The following is an 18754-nucleotide window of genomic DNA, read 5'->3' on the forward strand; positions in this document are numbered from 1 at the left end:
TGCATGTGTGTTGCTGTGCGTAGTGTGGTGATGGAGAAAAGAGAGTTACAGATCATTTCAAAGAATGAAATCCCTCTGGTGGTGACTGACTGTATAGGATGTCAAAACTGGGAGTGAAGAAAAGGAGAGAAAACCTCTAAGACTAACTTGTCTACTTGAAAATTTAAATCCTAAGAGGGAAAGGGAACTTGCTTCCTCCTCAATTTCTGGTATCCTAGTTTAGGAGGCCAAAATTCAGGAAACTTCTATTAATACTATGGCTTATCAGTGTCACTGATTAAATAGTTCTTTGTAGATCTATTTTTAAAGGAAAGTACATTCCAAGATCTAAACGACCACAATTTAACTAACTTTTGCAATTCAACTTACTGGTGAGATTTCTGTAACCAACAAAAGCAAAACTGATGTTTATGGGTAGGGTTGGCTTGAATAAATAAAGGGAATTAAAAACAAAGTTCAAAATTTCCACCTACTGATAAATATTCAGAAGCCAAGATCTGTGTGTGTGTGTGTCTATAAAAAAGGTGTTTCCATATCCCACTTTAAAATTTACAATTCAATTTTAACTGGATTAAAAATTACAATGGGGGATTCAGATCAAGATCGTGGAGCAGGAGGACATGGGACTTATGAACACATCAAAAATACATCTACATTCGAGAAATTCCCACTGAAAACTAAAATAACTGGAGAGTTGCTAACTCTTGTACAACCAAGGCTGTAAGAAAGATCCACACGGAATCCAGTAGGAAGGAAAGAGAAACGATCAGGTCAGGACCTGGGTCCCTGGGAGGGGACCAAGAATAGGAGGGGGATCCTCTCTAGGGAGTGAGAGGTTCAAGTCACATATTGGGTGCTCCAGCCCTGCAGTCTGACACCACCAATACAAGTTCCCTTAGCTGGTCAGAAAACCAGTGGGAAAAACAGGAAGGCTGTAAGAAACCTAGATTCTGCTGGTGAAGGGCATACACACACTTGTTTACTCTTGAAATAAAGTGGAGAAAGCAGAGTGAAACTGCCCTAGACTCCTACAAGTTTCCTGTGATTGTCCCAACGCAAGGCCCAACCTCAGTTAAGCGCCCACGTTGGCCCTGCTTGCTTTGCAACATGGTTCCACACTGGGGCTAGGGCTGCAGTGGCTCAGGGGAGTGCTCAGTTGTGAGGGACAAAGGTGGCTTGAACCCTGAACAAAACCCGAATGGGATATGGGCGGTCATTACTGGCATTTATGGAAGCAGTTTGACATAAGTGGTCTAGGACTCTGACTCCAGCTGGGACTGCCACAATCCTGTGCCCAGATCCACACCAAGGGCCTGCTCCAGCCCCTGTTGCTCCAGTACTGCTCCCCTCTAGGGCAAGGGTGCCAGTGCTGGGAGGAGGAAGAGCACACACATAGAGGGAACAGAGCCAGCTCAGACCTGATCCTCAGGGCTTCTATTTCAGCAACTTGAAACCTGCCCCTGCCCCCAGTAGGATGGTGACAGCCACTGAGCAGAGGAGAAAAACAACCCTAAAGGACCCGATCACCATCAATACTAAACCTTCCATAAAAGAAATGTAAAGGGTCTTCTCTAAAGTGCAAAAGAAAAGGATATAACAAGAATTAAGTATCTATAGGATAGGAAAAAAAAAACTCACTAGTAAAGGCAAATATACAGTAAAGGCTGGAGATCAACAACTTAAATAAGCTAGTACAAAGATTAAAGGACAAAATATTGTAAAGTCAACTATAACTACAAAAAACATTAAAGGGATAAACATGAAGCTGTAAAATACAACATCACAAGCACAAAATGTGGGAGAGGAGAGTAAAGATATAGATCTTTTGTTTTCTTTTTTTAATTTATTTATTTATAGCTGTGTTGGGTCTTCGTTTCTGTGCGAGGGCTTTCTCTAGTTGTGGCAAGTGGGGGCCACTCTTCATTGCGGTGCGCGGGCCTCTCACTATCGTGGCCTCTCTTGTTGCGGAGCACAGGCTCCAGACCTGCAGGCTCAGTAATTGTGGCTCACGGGCCCAGTTGCTCCACAGCATGTGGGATCTTCCCAGACCAGGGCTCAAACCCGTGTCCCCTGCATTGGCAGGCAGATTCTCAACCACTGTGCCACCAGGGAAGCCCAGAAATATAGATCTTTTAGAATGATTTGAACTTAATTGAATACCAGTTTAAAACAAGTAGATATAGTTATAGGCCAACACATATGAACCCACAATGACCACGAGTCAAAAACCTACAATAGATAAACAAAAACTAGAGAGAAAGGGATACAGGCATACCACTAAAACAAACAAACAAATCATCAAACCAGAACAGAAAAAAAGAAAAGAGAACTACAAAAACAACCAGAAAACAAGTAACAAACTGGCAATAAGTACATACCTATCAATAATCACTTCAAGTGTCAAAGAACTAAATGCTCCAATCAAAAGACACAGGGTAGCTGACTACATAAAAAAATAAGACCCATCTCTATGCTGCTTATAAGAGACTCACTTCAGAGCTACAGACACACAGACTGAGCATGAGGGGATGGAAAAAAAGATATTTCACGCAAATAAAAGCAAGAATGCCAGGGTAGCAATACTCATAGCAGACAAAATACACTTTAAAACAAAGACTATACCAAAAGACAAAGAAGGGCATTATAAAATGATAAAGAGATCAATATAAGAAGCAGATATAACACTCGTTAACATATATGCAACTAAGACAGGAGCTCCTAAATATATAAAGTGAATATTAATAGACATACAAGGAGAAGGTGACAATAACACAATAATTGTAGGAAATTTTAATGCCCCATTACATCAATACACAATGATCCTGACAGAAAATCAATAAGGCAACAGTGGTCTTAAATGACACATTAGATCAGTCGGACTTATTTAGCAGATATCTACAGGACATTCCATCCCAAAACAGAAGAAAATACGTTCTTTTCAAGTGTGCATGGAATGTCCTCCAGGATAGATCACATGCTGGCCACAAAACAAGTTTCTACAAATTTAAGAAAACAGAAATTATATCAAGCACTTTTTCTGACCAAAACAGTATGAAACTAGAAACCAATTATGGGAATAAAATTGGGAAAAACAAACACATGGAGACTAAACAACATGCTACTAAAAAACCAATGGGTCAATAAAGAAATAAAAGAGGAAATCAGAAAATACATCAAGACAAATGAAAGTGGAAACACAACTTTCCAAAATCTATAAGATACCAACAAAAGCAGTTCTAATTGGGAAGTTTATAGCAATACAGGGCTTCCTCAAGAAACAAGAAAAATCTAAAATAAACAACCTAACCTACCACCTACAGGAATTAGAAAATGAAGAACAAACGAAGCCCAAAGTCAGCAGAAGAAAGAAAATAATAAAAATCAGAGAGGAAAAATATAAAATAGAGACAAAAATAACAATAGAAAAAAAATCAATGAAACAAAGGGCTGGTTTTTGAAAAGATAAACAAAATTGATAAGCCTTTAGATAGGCTCCTCAAGAAAAAAAAAAGAGGACACAAACAAACAAAATAAGAAATGAAAGAGGAGAAATAACCAACACCACAGAGATACAAAAAATTTTTTTTTTTTTTTTTTTTTTGGTGGTACGCGGGCCTCTCTGGTACTGTTGTGGCCTCTCCCGTTGCGGAGCACAGGCTCCGGACGCGCAGGCTCAGCGGCCATGGTTCACGGGCCCCGCCGCTCTGCAGCATGTGGGTTCTTCCCGGACCGGGGCACGAACCTGTGTCCCCTGCATCGGCAGGCGGACTCTCAACCACTGTGCTACCAGGGAAGCCCAAGAGATAGAAAAATTGTAAGAGAATTCTATAGTTATATGTCAACAAACTGGACAACCTAGAAGAAATGGACAAATTTCTAGAAACATACAACCTTCCTTGACTGAATCAGAAACAGATAATCTGAACAGACTAATCACTAGAAGTAAAATTGAATTTGTAATAAAAAAAAAATCCCAGCAAACAAAAGTCCAAGACCGAATGGCTTCACAGGGGAATTCTACCAAAGAGCTAATACTGATCCTTCATAAACTACTCCAAACAATTGAACCGGACAGAACACTCCCAAATTCATTCTATAAAGCCACCATTACTCTAATACTAAAACCAGTCAAAGACACTACAAAAAAATTTTTTTACAGGCCAATATCTCTGATGAATACAGATGTAAAAATCCTCAACAAAATTTTAGCAAACTGAATCCAACAATATATAAAAAGGATCATACACCATGATCAAGTGGGATTTATTCCATGGACTTAAGGATGGATTGATAGTCACAAATCAATCAAAATAGCACATTAAATTGTTAAACAGAATCATAAAGCATGTATACTTTGTGTCTAATTTTTCATTCATCATCATGGCTAAATTGATTATCATCAATTTACCCACATTTCTGCATGTATCATAATATTTTTCTTTTCTTTTACTGCCATGTGGTACACATTAATTTATCTATCCATTAGACTGTTGGTGAAATAGGTTTCCAGTTTGGGGACATTATAAATGAAGCTACTATGAACATTCCTATATAAGTCACTTGGATATATAAACTTATTTCTTCTGGGTAAATACCTAAGAGTGAAACTGATGAACTATAGGGTAAGCTCTGTTCAGCTTTAGTAGACTCATCAAATAGTTTCCCAAAATGGATACATCAGTTTACACTGCCATCAGCAACACATCGTAGTTTCATATATTCCACACCATCGTCAAGGCTTGGGTTTATCAGTCTTTTCAGTTTTAGCCATTTTGGCAGGCATGAAATGATACTTCTTTCATATTTCTCTGATGATTAACAATGTTGAGCATTTTTTTATGTGATTATTGGCCATTTAGATATCTTCTTTAGTTGTCCTTGTTTAAATCTTTTCCCCATTTTAAAAGTGAGCTTTAGTCCTTTTTTGGTAGTAGTTGAGACATTCATACAACCACACATTTAAAGTGTACAATTAATTGGTTTTAGTATATTAACAGATACTTGCAACCATCATCACTATCAATTTTTGAATATTTTCAACACAACATAAAGAAACCTTTACTAGACAATAATCTACATTCTGTTTCTATAGATATGTCTATTCTGGAAATTTCCTATAAGTAGAATCACACAACATTTGTTCTTCTGTGAATGGCTTCTTTCACTTAGCGTAATGTTTTCAAGGATGATCCATGGTGTAGCATGTATCAATACTTCACTCCTTTTTATGACTGAATAATATTCCATTTAGGGATATACCACATTTTATTTATCCTCTCTTCAGTTGATGGATATTTGGATTTTTTTGACTTAATGACTACAAGGAATGCTTCTACGAATAGTGTATAAAGTTTTTATGTGGATGTGTGCTTTCATTTCTCTTGGGTATATACAGAGGACTGGAATTACTGGATCATATGGCAACTCTATGTTCAACTTTTTGAAGAACTTCCAATCTGTTTTCCAAACTAGCTGCACCATTTTACATTGCAACAGTGTATGAAGGTCCAACTTCTCCACATCTTTACCGATATGTTATTATCTGTCTTTATGATTATATCCATCCTAGGGGTGAGTGAAGTGGTATGTCATTATAGTATTGAAATGAATTCTCCTGAATTATGGTGATTTAATTTCCCATGAATTATAATTTCTATTACATTAATTTCTACTCTTACTTTATTATATCCTTCCTTCTGCTTACTTTAGGTTTAGTTTCTTATTTTTCCAGTGTTAAGGTAGAAGGTTAGGCTATTAAAGATGTTTCTTCTTTTTTAATGTAGGAGTTTATAGCTATAAAGTTAGACCTAAGTACTGTTTTAAATGAATCTTATAAGTTAGGGTATATTGTGTCTTCATTTTCCTTCACCTAGAAGTATTTCCTAATTTCGCTTCTTATTTCTTCTTTGACTCATTGGTTATTTAGAAGTGTGTTGTTTAATTTCCACATATATGTGAGTTCCCCAAATTTCTTTTTTACTGAGTTCTATTCATTCCATTGTGGTTGGAGAACATATTTTGTATTATTTCAATCCTCTTAAGTTTACTGAGTTTTGTTCTATGGTAAAGCACGTAGTCCATCCTGGACAATGTTCTGTGTGTACATGGGAAAAAAGTATATTCTGTTGTTGTTGGGTGGAGTGTTCTGTAGTTGTCTGTGGTCCAGTTAGTTTATAGTGCTGTTCAAGTCTACTACTTCCTTATAGATCTTCTGTCTAGTTGTTCCATTCATTATTGAAGCTAGGGCATTAAATTCTTCAATTAACATTGTTATTTCTGTCAGTTTTTGCTTCATGTAAAAAACAGAGGCTTTAGTTTTTGCCTCTGTTCTTAGGTAGTAATATGTTTGTAACTGTTATATCTTCCTCATGGGTTGATTATTTTATCATTATAAAATGTCCCTCTTCATCCTTAGTGACATTTTTTGTTTTAAAGTCTATTTTGTTTGATATTAGTATAGTCACTCCAACTTTTTTTTTTTGTTTTGGCGGTACGTGGGCCTCTCACTGTTGTGGCCTCTCCCATTGCAGAGCACAGGCTCCAGACACGCAGGCTCAGGGGCCATGGCTCACGGGCCCAGCCGCTCCGCGGCATGTGGGATCTTCCCGGACTGGGGCACGAACCCGTGTCCCCTGCATCGGCAGGCGGACTCTCAACCACTGTGCCACCAGGGAAGCCCAACTCCAACTTTTTTATGGTTGCTGTCTGTATATCTTTTGCCATCCCTTTACTTTCAATCTACTTGTATCTTTGAATTTAAAAAGTGTGTTCTGTAGATAGCATGTTGGACATTTTTTTTTAATCTGACAATCTCTGCCTATTGGTTAGATTATATAATCTATTCTAAATGTAATGTTGTTATTGATATTGTTAGATTTATGTCAGCCATTTTACTTTTTAAAAAATGTCTACCGTCTTTTTTGTTCCTCTAGCTTTCCTGTACTGCTTTCTTTTGCATTAAGCAAATATTTTCTAATGTAACATTTTAAAAACTTTAATGACTTTTTTCACTATACATTTTTTTGGTAACTTTCTGGGTGGTTGCTTTGGGGCTCAGTATATACATCTTAATAGAATCTACCTCAGATTTACACTAACTTAGTTCCAATGAGATAAAGAAATGTTGCTCCTACATAGCTCTAGTCTTTTTGCTCCCCTTTTGTAATACTGTTATTGTATGTTATAACATATTACAACTACACATTACAAACCCAACAATAAACTATGGTAATTATTTCTTTACGTAATTTTGTCTTTTAAAGTTGAGAGAAAACAAGAAAGAATATGTTTAAAGTGTTTGCTAGATAAACATTCTTATTTACCATTTCTAGTTCTCTTTATTGATTCTTATATTTGAGTTACCATCTTGTGTCATTTCCACAACTCCACTTCCACCCACCTTTTTTTTTCCCCACCCACCTTCTGTGTGCTGCTATTGATATCTCTACATGTTATATGCTATCGATACAGTGTATATGTATATAAAATATGTAACTGTTATATACAATTGCTTTTCAATCAGTTAAGAGAAGTACCGTATTTTATAATTGCTTAATTAGCTTCACTAGTGCTCTTGGTTTTTTCCGTGGATCCATATGAATTTGTCTGAGATCACCTGCTTTCAGCCTGCAGTACCTCATTTAGCATTTCTTATAAGGCAGCTCTGATAGCAATGCATTCTCTCAGTTTTTGTTTATCTGAAAATGTCTTTAATTCTCCTTTCATTTCTAAAGATAGTTTTGCTGGATATAGAATTCTTGGTTACCAGTTTCTTTCAGCATTTTGAATATGACATCCAAATGTCTTCTGGCCTTCACTGTTTCTAAAAATAAATCAGCTATTAATCTTATTGGAGTTCCCTTGTATGTGAGGAGCAGTTTTTCTCTCGTTGCTTTCAAATTTTTCTCTTTGTCTGTCTTTCAGCATTTTTACTATGGTGTGATTTTAGTATGGACCTTTCTCATTACACTTCTTTGATGGGTAATATTTTTCAACAAATGTGGTAATTTTTAAGCCATTATTGCTTTAAATATATTTTTCTGCTTTCTTTCCTTTTCTTTTTTTTTTCCTTGCCGTATGCGGGCCTCTCACTGCCGTGGCCTCTCCCACTGCAGAGCACAGGCTCTGGACGCACAAGGCCCAGCGGCCATGGCTCACGGGCCCAGCCGCTCCACAGCACGTGGGATCTTCCCAGACCAGGGCATGAACCCGTGTCCCCTGCATCGATAGGCGGACTCCCAACCACTGTGGCATCAGGGAAGCCCTCTGCTCCTTGCTGTCCTCTTTGTTACTCCTCCTACCAGGTACTCCATATGCTTGTTGGTGTACTTAATGGGGATCTACAGTTCTCTCAGGCTCTGTTCATTTTCCTTCATTCATTTTTTTTTTCTTTTGTGGTATGCGGGCCTCTCACTGTGTGGCCTCTCCCGTTGCGGAGCACAGGCTCCAGATGCGCAGGCTCAGTGGCCATGGCCCATGGGCCCAGCCGCTCTGCAGCATGTGGGATCTTCCCGGACCGGGGCACGAACCTGTGTCCCCTGCATCGGCAGGCGGACTCTCAACCACTGCGCCACCAGGGAAGCCCTCCTTCATTCTTTTTTGTCTGTTTTTTGAATTCTATAATCTCTAGCCATCTGTTATGGGCTACATGTTTGTGTCCCCCAAAATTCATATGTTAAATCTTTAACTTCCAAAGGAATGGTATTAGTAAGTGGGGTTTGGGGGAAGTAACGAAGGTTAGGTGAGGTCATGAGGGTGGGGCCCTCATGATGAGATTAATGCCCTTATAAAAAGAGGAGCAGACAAAGAACCACTCTCTCATTTTTGGCATGGAGCAAGGAAGGACATGTGAGGACACTATCAGGAAGAGGGCCCTCACCAAGAACCTAACCACACTGGCACCCTAATCTCGGCTACCAGCCCCCAAAACTGTGAGAAATAATTTTTTGTTGTTTAAGCCACCCAGTCAATGGTATGTATTATAGCAGCCCAAACTAAGACATAGTCAATCTTCAAGTTTGCTAATTCTTTCTTCTGCGAGTTAAAATATATTGTTGAGCCCCTCTAGTATACTTTTCATACCAATTATTGTACTTTTCAACTACAGAATTTCTATTCGTTTCTTTTTTTAAAAATTTCCCTTTATCGATATTCTCTATTTCATGACACATTGTTACCACTTACTTTACTTAAGTGATCTTAATGATACTGAGTCTCCAATTCATAAACATAGTATATATATGTCCATTTATTTGGGGCTCATTTAATTTTTTACAACAATGTTTTAGAGTTTACACTGTACACGTCTTGTACATCTTTCATTAGATTTATTCCTATTTTATGAAGGGCTTTTGGGGTATTAGAGTAGATGGTATTTTTAAAATTAAGTTTTCCAATTGTTTGTATACCTGAAATATTTTTTTTTAATTTTATTGAAGTATAGTTGATTTACAATGTTGTATCCAAAATACTCTTAAATAAGTCATCCGTACACGTGAGCATCTTTAAAGTATGTTCTTAGAATTTATGTTCCCTGATCCAAGAGTATATGCATTTTTAACCTTCTTAAATATTGCTAAACTGTTTTCCAAAGCAATTTTACCAATTTGGATTCCACCAGCAGTGTAGAGTGTTTGCTATTTTACTTCCTGACAAATACTTAACACTTGTCAGACTTTGTAACTGTTTCCAGCTAACAGGTATAATATGGTATCTCACTGTAGCTTTAATTTGCATTCTCGAGTCCACAAAAGGATGAACATTTCTTCATGTTTATCGGCAACTGTGATTTCCTCTTCTGTGAATTGTTTATTCACATCTTTTGCCCTTTTTTCTACTGAGTTGTTTTTCTCTTATTGATTCATAGAAATTGTTTATATAACTGAATATTGATTCTCTTTAAGTTACATGTATTACAAATATCTTACAACCTGTCTACAGGTTGTCTTTTTACTTTGTTTACTGTACCTTTTTTATCCACAGAAGTTTTTACTTTTAAAATGGGTAGAATTTATCAACCTTTGTATCTACACTTTGGGCTTTTTATGTCTTAAAAAAATCCTTCCCTACCCCTAAATCATAATCTTCTACTTTGCACACTAAGAGTCCTCTAACTTAGTTGGATTTGATATTTGTGTGCTGTGAATAATATAATTTTTACATAGATATAACAAAATATATTTGTAGCATTTATTTAACAGTCTGTCTTTTCCTTATTTATATACTGTTTAAATATAGACATGGATAAATATTCTATTTTTTTTCTTTATTTGCTATCTTCCCTCTTTAATTTATAAACTTACTGGGGAGATGGACCATCCTATTTGCCTTTGTATCCCTGGCCTTAATATAAAGTAGTTACTTATTAATATTCATTGGATAATTGAAATATGCAAGCAGGAAATAAATACACAGCAGCACATATACATCACGTCATAGAATAGAATGCAGTATCAAAAGAAAAAGTTGCAAAGGTAGGGGAAGTTTGACCATAAGAAGAAATTTATTTTGTAAATAATGGGAAATCAATAATAATTTTAAGCAGAGAAATGACACAGTAAGAAATGTGTTCCCTGAAGAACGGCAAAATTTAAAGACTGACAAAAGCAAGTATTATGACAATATACAGCAACACACACCTACTCTGCTGGGGGAGGAAGAATAAACTGTTACAACACTTAGGAGGGCAACTTGATAATATCCTGTAAAGCTGAAGATATGAACATTCCACAACCTAGCAATTCCACTCCTAGTATTTACCTTCAAGAAAATCATACAGGGCTTCCCTGGTGGCACAGTGGTTGAGAGTCCGCCTGCCGATGCAGGGGACACGGGTTTGTGCCCAGGTCCGGGAAGATCCCACATGCCGTGGAGTGGCTGGGCCCGTGGGCCACGACCGCTGAGCCTGCGCATCCGGAGCCTGTGCTCCGCAACGGGAGAGGCCACAACAGTGAGAGGCCCACGTACCGCAAAAAAAAAAAAAAAAAAAAAATAGATACTCATACATATGCATGAGGAAATAGGTATTAGTATACATACTGCAGTATTTTTTGTAAACGTTAAAACTGGAAACACCTAATGTATATTTAAAAAAAAGTATAATGGCACAGTAATATATTGTAATACCATTAAATAATTAAAATACTTAAAACTATACGTATCAGGGCTTCCCTAGTGGCGCAGTGGTTAAGAATCTGCCTGCCAACGCAGGGCACACGGGTTCAAGCCCTGGTCCCAGAAGATGCCACATGCCACGGAGCAACTAAGCCTGTGCACCACAACTACTGAGCCTGCGCTCTAGAGCCTGCGAGCCACAATTACTGAGCCCATGTGCTGCAACTACTGAAGCCCATGCACCTAGAGCCTCTGCTCTGCAACAAGAGAAGCCACCGCAATGAGAAGTCCATGCACCACAACGAAGAGCAGCCCCCACTCACCGCAACTAGAGAAAGCCTGTGCACAGCAACGAAGAACCAACATAGCCAAAAATAAATAAAACAAATAAATTAAAAAAAAAAGAATGACACCTGTTCTTTGAAACAAACAAACAAACAAAAACTACATGTATCACATGGATAAATCTCAAAAACAATGTTGATCAAAAAAGGCAAGTTTCTGCCTAATAATTTTCTATAAAGTTAATAATACTATGTTTTGTTAATAAATACACAGAAATGTGGGAAAGAATGATATCGTGCATGAAAATCACACTAAATTTAGGGTAGTGGTTACTTTTGGGCAAGAAGTGAGGTAAACAGAATCAGAGCAATATGTTTTCAATATTTAATTTTAAAATATACAGATCTGAAGTAAATATGGCAAAGCATTCAGATTTGACAAAGCTGGAAGATGGATGTGTGACTATTCATTACACTATTCTCTCTGGTTTTCTACTGAAGAAAAGATTACTCTGGTGGCAGTATGGAAACTGGACTGGAAGAAGGCAAAAAGGAAACAAAGAGTACAACCAGAAGACTTCTGAAATCTAGTGAGAAATGTAAGCAGTAACAAGAATAAAAAGGCAAGTTCCACTCCTGAGAAAGGAGTGGAACTGAGAGATATTTAGGCAATAAAATCAGCAAGAATAGGTGACATATTAGACATAAGAAATAAGAACAAAGTGGAAATTTTGGGTTAAAAGTCATTCTTCCTCAAAAAAGAAAAGTAGGTAGAAAGCATTTTAGAAGACAATGTTTCTTTTTAGAACCTGTTGAGCTTGAAAGGCCCATTCAATATCCCTGTCAAAGATCCAACAGGAGGCAATACAGCAAAGTGGTTAGCAGCAAAGGCTCTATCAAGTGTCCTGGGTTCAAATCCAGGTTCAACCACTTAATCAAATTAACTATTCCAAGCCTCAGTTTCCATATCTGTAAAAAGTGGTGGGGATGTTAATAAAGATAACTATTTCCATGGAGTTTCTGTGAGATGAAATTAGATGCCTGTCAAGTGCTGAGCAAAGTCTTTGGCACAGACTAATTGCTCAATTAATACCTACAGCTACTATTTATGATTTTTCTTTCTCACTTATAGGACATACTTCTATACAATCACTTCAATGATTCCCACCTTGGTTCCTGGAGCATTTATTTCTCTAAATTATATTATTTTGCACATGAAGGCTTTTATAGAATTTTTAAGATGCTTATTAATGGTATACCTTACTTAAAATTGTCAAACAGGGCTTCCCTGGTGGCACAGTGGTTAAGAATCCGCCTGCCAATGCAGGGGACATGGGTTCGAGCCCTGGTCCGGGAAGATCCCACATGCCGCGGAGCAACTAAGCCCATGAGCCACAACTACTGAGCCTGTGCTCTAGAGCCCATGAGCCACAACTACTGAAGCCCGCATGCCACAACTACTGAGCCCGCACGCCTAGAGCCCGTGCCTAGAGAAGCCACTGTAATGAGAAGGCCGCGCACCACAACAAAGAGTAGCCCCGACTCGCCGCAACTAGAGAAAGCCCGTGTGCAGCAACAAAGACCCAGTGCAGCCAAAAATAAATTAATTAAATAAATCAATTAAAAATAAATCAATTATTATGTCTTTTTAAAAAAACTGTCAAACAACTTCACTAAAGTCAGCATCATTTTCCAACTCAAGAACATACCCTTTATTACCTGAAAGTATTATACATGATATCTAGACCCTATTCCTATGAAATTCTACTAAATATATACATTCAACCATTATCTAGTAGAAAGCATATAAGGAATATGCCAAGCATGTGGAGGTGATAACAATAAAGAAGACAGAACAGTCCTAACCCAGATTATAGTCTCTATATGTTTTGCTAAGAAATAATTACAATGCAGGATAATAATCCTAAAATAGGAGACAGAAACTCTCCCAGAATTTAAGTTAAGAAGAGCATCCTAAAGGATGGGGTATCTGACGTGAAAGAAAAGTAGAAGTTAGCTAAGTAAGGCAGGGAAGTGGAAGATGAATTAAAAAAAATAGTGTCCTAGGCAAAGGAAACAATTTTTTTCAAAGGTCCAGAATTGAAAGAGAATGTAGACTGTTAAAGGAGCTGAAAAAAATTTAGTACACATAAAGTATGTAATACAAGTATGGAGTAGTGAAGCATGAAACTGATGACATACATAGAAAAGAGACGGAAGAACTTTAAGTCATACTCTATATGATCCAATTAAATGACATAATGCTTAAGAGAGCTTTGGAAAGTTCCTGGTACAAAATAAGTACACACTGAACATTATTCGCTTACTTTAACCTAATGCTCTCCCTTTTTTTGCCATAATCCGGAATGCTCTCACCAAAAAATATCTTCCATCTGGTCCTCCTTAGTGTGGTTGACAGAAAAACAGTATGTAGAGGACTTATTTTAAATGTCTTAGACAGTCTTTTCTTTCATTTGTAAAATGGGAACAATAATACCAAACTTGCAGGCTTGTTATAAGACCTAGAGAGAATGTGAAGAGTTCCTAGAAGAGTGCCAGGGCACACAATAAGGACCCCCAAAACAGTTCCTACTAAGGCAGATCAGCAGACAAGCCAAAAAAAAGAAAAGTGGAAAGCTTTGGCCTCACTTCAAGGTTATGCAGTAGGAATGCCTCAGAAATAAAATCACCTTATTCTCTTTGAAAATAGGATAAGATGCATCAAAAATGTTAGAGTAAAATTAAAATAAAAGAATCAACACCAGTCTGATGATGTGTTTATTTTTTCCTAATATGTAAGCAATTTCAAAAAAGAAAAACTTATCTTTTATAATTCACTTTTTTCACAATTACCTTATATTAAAAGTTATATACATATAAGAATCTTCAGGAAAAAAACTTCTCAAACCCATTGCCCTAAAACAATCGATTTCATTTTACGTAATTATTTCCAAGTGCTTTAACCACAATAATTTTAAGGCTTTTCCACTCCATATTACACTGTTCTGATTTAGGACCCAGACCAAATGGATATTAGATAAGCAATGTTTCAAGAGTATTCACTTTTGCAAAAGCAAAATAAACTCTCTGGGTACATTTAAAACAAGACAGTTTATCATAATTCAATGTGTACCCTGTATAAATTTTATACCATGTAATTTTTGTCTGATTCTAATTTGCCTTACTGTCAACCTAAAACAGTTATATCTAGCTACTCCTTTTTCTCCCTAGTTGTCTCATTCAATGTCAGCTTAACTCTAAGAAAATTTTTTTGATATTAATCCTGAATGAAAACAAATCCTAAATGGCAATAAAATATCACAATGTATTTCACAAAGAAAGCATCAAACTACATCACCTTCTTAAAAAGCAAAGAAAATTTTACCTGAAGTAAACTAAAGGATGATCTTAACAAAATCAAATACTTTTCATACTACTATACAACTACTATTAACAGAAAACCATAAATGAACTGAAGGTTAAGCTAAATTTCCCAGGGAAAACAAAGCTCAGTTCAATATAAAAAGCTTATTCTAGAACTTAATCTCTTAACATTACTAATACAAACTATAAATCCAAACGAGAGAAGAATATCCTTAGGACTTCCAACAGAGAAGGTTTTGGAAAGTTATTACTCTAGGAAGAAAAGAAAAGAAAAAAAAAAACCTCATAGATCTTACTCAGTGTCCAAGTGCTACTAAATATCTGGTTAGGGTTCACATAAATGCCCTCAATAATACCTTAATGCCTTAAGATCAATTCATCTGAACTTGCTAATGCTAAACTTTCAATCACCATAGTAGAAATGTTCCCTTCACTAAGTTAACTGCAGCCTCTCAAAGGCATGTCTTACTCTTCTTGTCCTCATCATTTATTATGTAAAAATGCCAAGAAATGAGTGGAAAATACACTGGAAACCACAAAAATAAGTATCAAAAAAAAACCCCACCAAAACCCTCAGAACTACTAAAAGAGTAAATCGTATGTTTTAAACCTTGAAATACAATAAGGCAAAATTCATTAAGGTGTTTAAAATAATCTTAACTAATGACTAACCACATAAAAAATATTCTCTAACTCTGCCAATCAATCTTCAAAGACAATGGTAAATCTAGGCATAAAACAAGCAATCTCACATTGCCTTCAATACCAATTAATCAACTGACTTCAATTGATCAACTAAATTTCTTATGTAGAAATTGCCCAAATATATCATTCAGCTTAAAGCTGTTACATGTGAACACCTTTCTTCATCTTCAGTAACATTAATTTTAATCTCTAGTAAAAACGTACCTTTGAGGTTCGCTGAAGTTGATCACCAACATATGTTTTACGAAACTGATCCAAGAACCACAGAATTGCAAGTTCTATTTTCTCATTAGAACACTGAGGCAATCCGGTATCCATTAAAGATATAAGCTGAAAAACTCTTTTCATGAAGGAAAAAAGAAGCTTCAGTAAAAATTCTTAGAGAAATACCATTAAAACATTTATCATCAATTTTACATAATATAAGAAGTGGAAAAATACAAATGCTTATAACGAAAATATTTTTAAAAATCATCTGAAATCCTACCATGAAGAGATACTACAATTTGGTCTAATTCCTTCTAGCCCTTTTTCCTAACACATGCACTTCATATACATGCATACAAACCTACATGGACATGCATTTATTATTTTACTAAACATTTATATATAGATACATATGACATATACATATATAGTAAATATCTACAATTATAACTATTATATAAACGCAGGTATTAACTTATATATTTATGTATATATATAATATTTTAGTAAAAGAAAAGTGATATTGAATGTGTAGTTTTGTATTTTACTTTTTCATTACAACATATTTTCATATAACTATATATTTTGGGGTCATATGGTTCAAAATACAAAAAAAAGAGGTACAGCCATCAAGCTGTATCACTTTCTTAATGAGTAATAAAAATTTTACCTGAAATAAATTACAAGATGATCTTAACAAAATCAAATATTTTTATTACAGGTATGCAACTATTATTATCAAAAAATCATAAATGAACTAAAGGTTAAATTAAATTTCCTAGAGAAAAAGCTTAATAGAATAAAAAGCTTAGTCTAGAATTTCCCCCCACCCCCAAATCCTTCTGTTATCTATCTATTTTCATTAAAATTTTCCAGTGAATGGCTGCCAACTGCCTGGTGCTAACAAAATTAGCATATCATAATAAAATTTTTAAGAAACAGAAGTAGAAGTTCTGGAGGAGACAGCACCTATTTCTCTTTTTTCTCATTATGCAAAGGCGGATATGCCTAGCCCTAACCCACTCACTTCCTTCCATGTATGCACACGAGAAGATACACACACACGCTGTTAACAGTTTGTGTCATTCCAGAGACTTTTAAAATGTATGTATGACTATACATTCTCCTCCCAACTCTTTTACACATATGGAGCATACTACACCGTTATATTGTTAAACCTAGCTTTTTTCATTTAATAATATATCTTAGAGATCTTTTCATGTCAGATATAAAGAGCTTCCTTATTCTCTTTTTACAGCTGCTGAACATCATTATATGAACATACCACATTATTTTCATACTTTCCCCCACTGAGGGACACTAAGGTTGTTTACAATTTTTTGCTATTACAAAAATGCTGCAATTAACAATCTTGTACACATCACTGCACACATGTTCAGTTATAATATACACAGTAAAAGTCAAATTACTAGCTTAGAGAAAATGAATTTACAATTTTGATAGCTATTACAAAATTGCCTTCCAATGAAACTGAAACAATTTATACTCCCATCATCAGTAAATGAGAGTGTCTATATACATATAAATAATTCAGGGTGATATTAAACTCTACAATTTACTGGAATCTGAAAAATGGTATCTCAGTGAAGTTTTAATTTGTATTTCTCTCATGAATGTAAAGTCAAAATTTTCCATATTTTTAAGTAATACATATGTCCTTTTGTGTGCCCTTTTTGCTCATATCCTTTTTTGATTTTTCTGTTGGGTTATTTTTTTATTGCTAATTTCTACAAATTCTTTATATATTAGAAAACTGAGCCCTTTGCCTGTGATTGAGATGTAAATATTTTTCCCCACTTTTTCATTTGTCTTTTGACTTTATGGTGTTTGTTTTGTTTTGTTTTGTTTTTTGCAGTACACGGGCCTCTCATTGTTGTAGCCTCTCCCGTTGCGGAGCACAGGCTCTGAACGCACAGGCTCAGCGGCCATGGCTCACGGGCCCAGCTGCTCCGCGGCATGTGGGATCTTCCCGGACCGGGGCACGAACCCGTGTCCCCTGCATCGGCAGGCGGACTCTCAACCACTGTGCCACCAGGGAAGCCCTATGGTGTTTTTTTAATACCATGCATGTTTTTCTTCTTTTTCTTATGCAGAAAACCTTACCAATTTTTCTCTTATGGATTTTATATAATAACAAGGTCTTACCCAAATCTGAGGTGTTTTTGTTCCATCTTTTTACATTCAACTGTATGATACACTGAAATTAACCTTGAACCTATCTGGTGAGATATGGATCAACGTTTTTTCGCAGATAGCTACCCAGCTGCTTCAACGCCATTTCTTTCTTGTATAGTCTGTCTTTTGCCCACTAATTTGAATTACCCCCTTATCACATACATTAGGTCTATTTATGCATTCATATTACTTCCTGGACCGTTTATTTTATTCCATTGAACTGTCTCACTAAACATATCTAGCCCAATTATTTTTTTCATATTATTAAATAACTTTCCAAAACATTGTATAAAATTAAAGCTACACCAAATTTTAATAATCTCATTTTGAATACAAACTTACATTTCAGTGAAATATAATTATTCTCCTGTTCCCTACCAGCAAAGAGTTCTAGGAACAAAATGTGTAGGTTACAGCAAATGAACTTCTTTAAAAAACTTGGTATTTATTGCCAAAGTGTTATGAAATAATATTTTGGTAACCATTTTTATAGTTATTAATTCCTAAATTAAGCTACTTATTTAAAAGTACCTTCACTTACTAAATATCTTTAATGCTATTAAAATTCATAAAGGAAAGCTTATAAAGATCAAATTTAAGAATGAGTCAACCAGGTTTGTTTGTTTTTCCTAAAAAGATGTGTTTATTCTCTGATTTTGAAAGGAGGGACATACCTCACTTTTAAAGTCTGTGTATTTGTGAATGCACAGATTCCTGAAGTAATTTTTAGTTAAATAAATAGATACACACACCAAACTTCATCTCTGGATCCAGGTGATTTCTTAAGTGACTTAAAGCATATCCTGCTGTTAAATTCTTTATAAGTAGGACCTCCTTTTTCTTACCCTGGTTCTTTGTTGATTCTA

General features: G+C 35.9%; 1 protein-coding gene across 3 annotated transcripts in view; it reads right to left on the minus strand.

Moving 5' to 3' along the window:
- RANBP17 (RAN binding protein 17) overlaps positions 1 to 18754 on the minus strand; it is a 315725-nt gene that overhangs the window by 218978 nt on the left and 77993 nt on the right. For all 3 annotated transcript variants that reach the window (XM_060008404.1, XM_060008406.1, XM_060008403.1), the window contains one exon: positions 15690 to 15825. In XM_060008404.1, the coding sequence (XP_059864387.1) occupies positions 15690 to 15825 (136 nt within the window). The remainder of the gene's footprint in view (positions 1 to 15689; positions 15826 to 18754) is intronic.

The sequence above is a fragment of the Delphinus delphis genome, chromosome 3, assembly GCF_949987515.2.
Source record: "Delphinus delphis chromosome 3, mDelDel1.2, whole genome shotgun sequence".
In the NCBI taxonomy this organism is placed as follows: domain Eukaryota; kingdom Metazoa; phylum Chordata; class Mammalia; order Artiodactyla; family Delphinidae; genus Delphinus; species Delphinus delphis.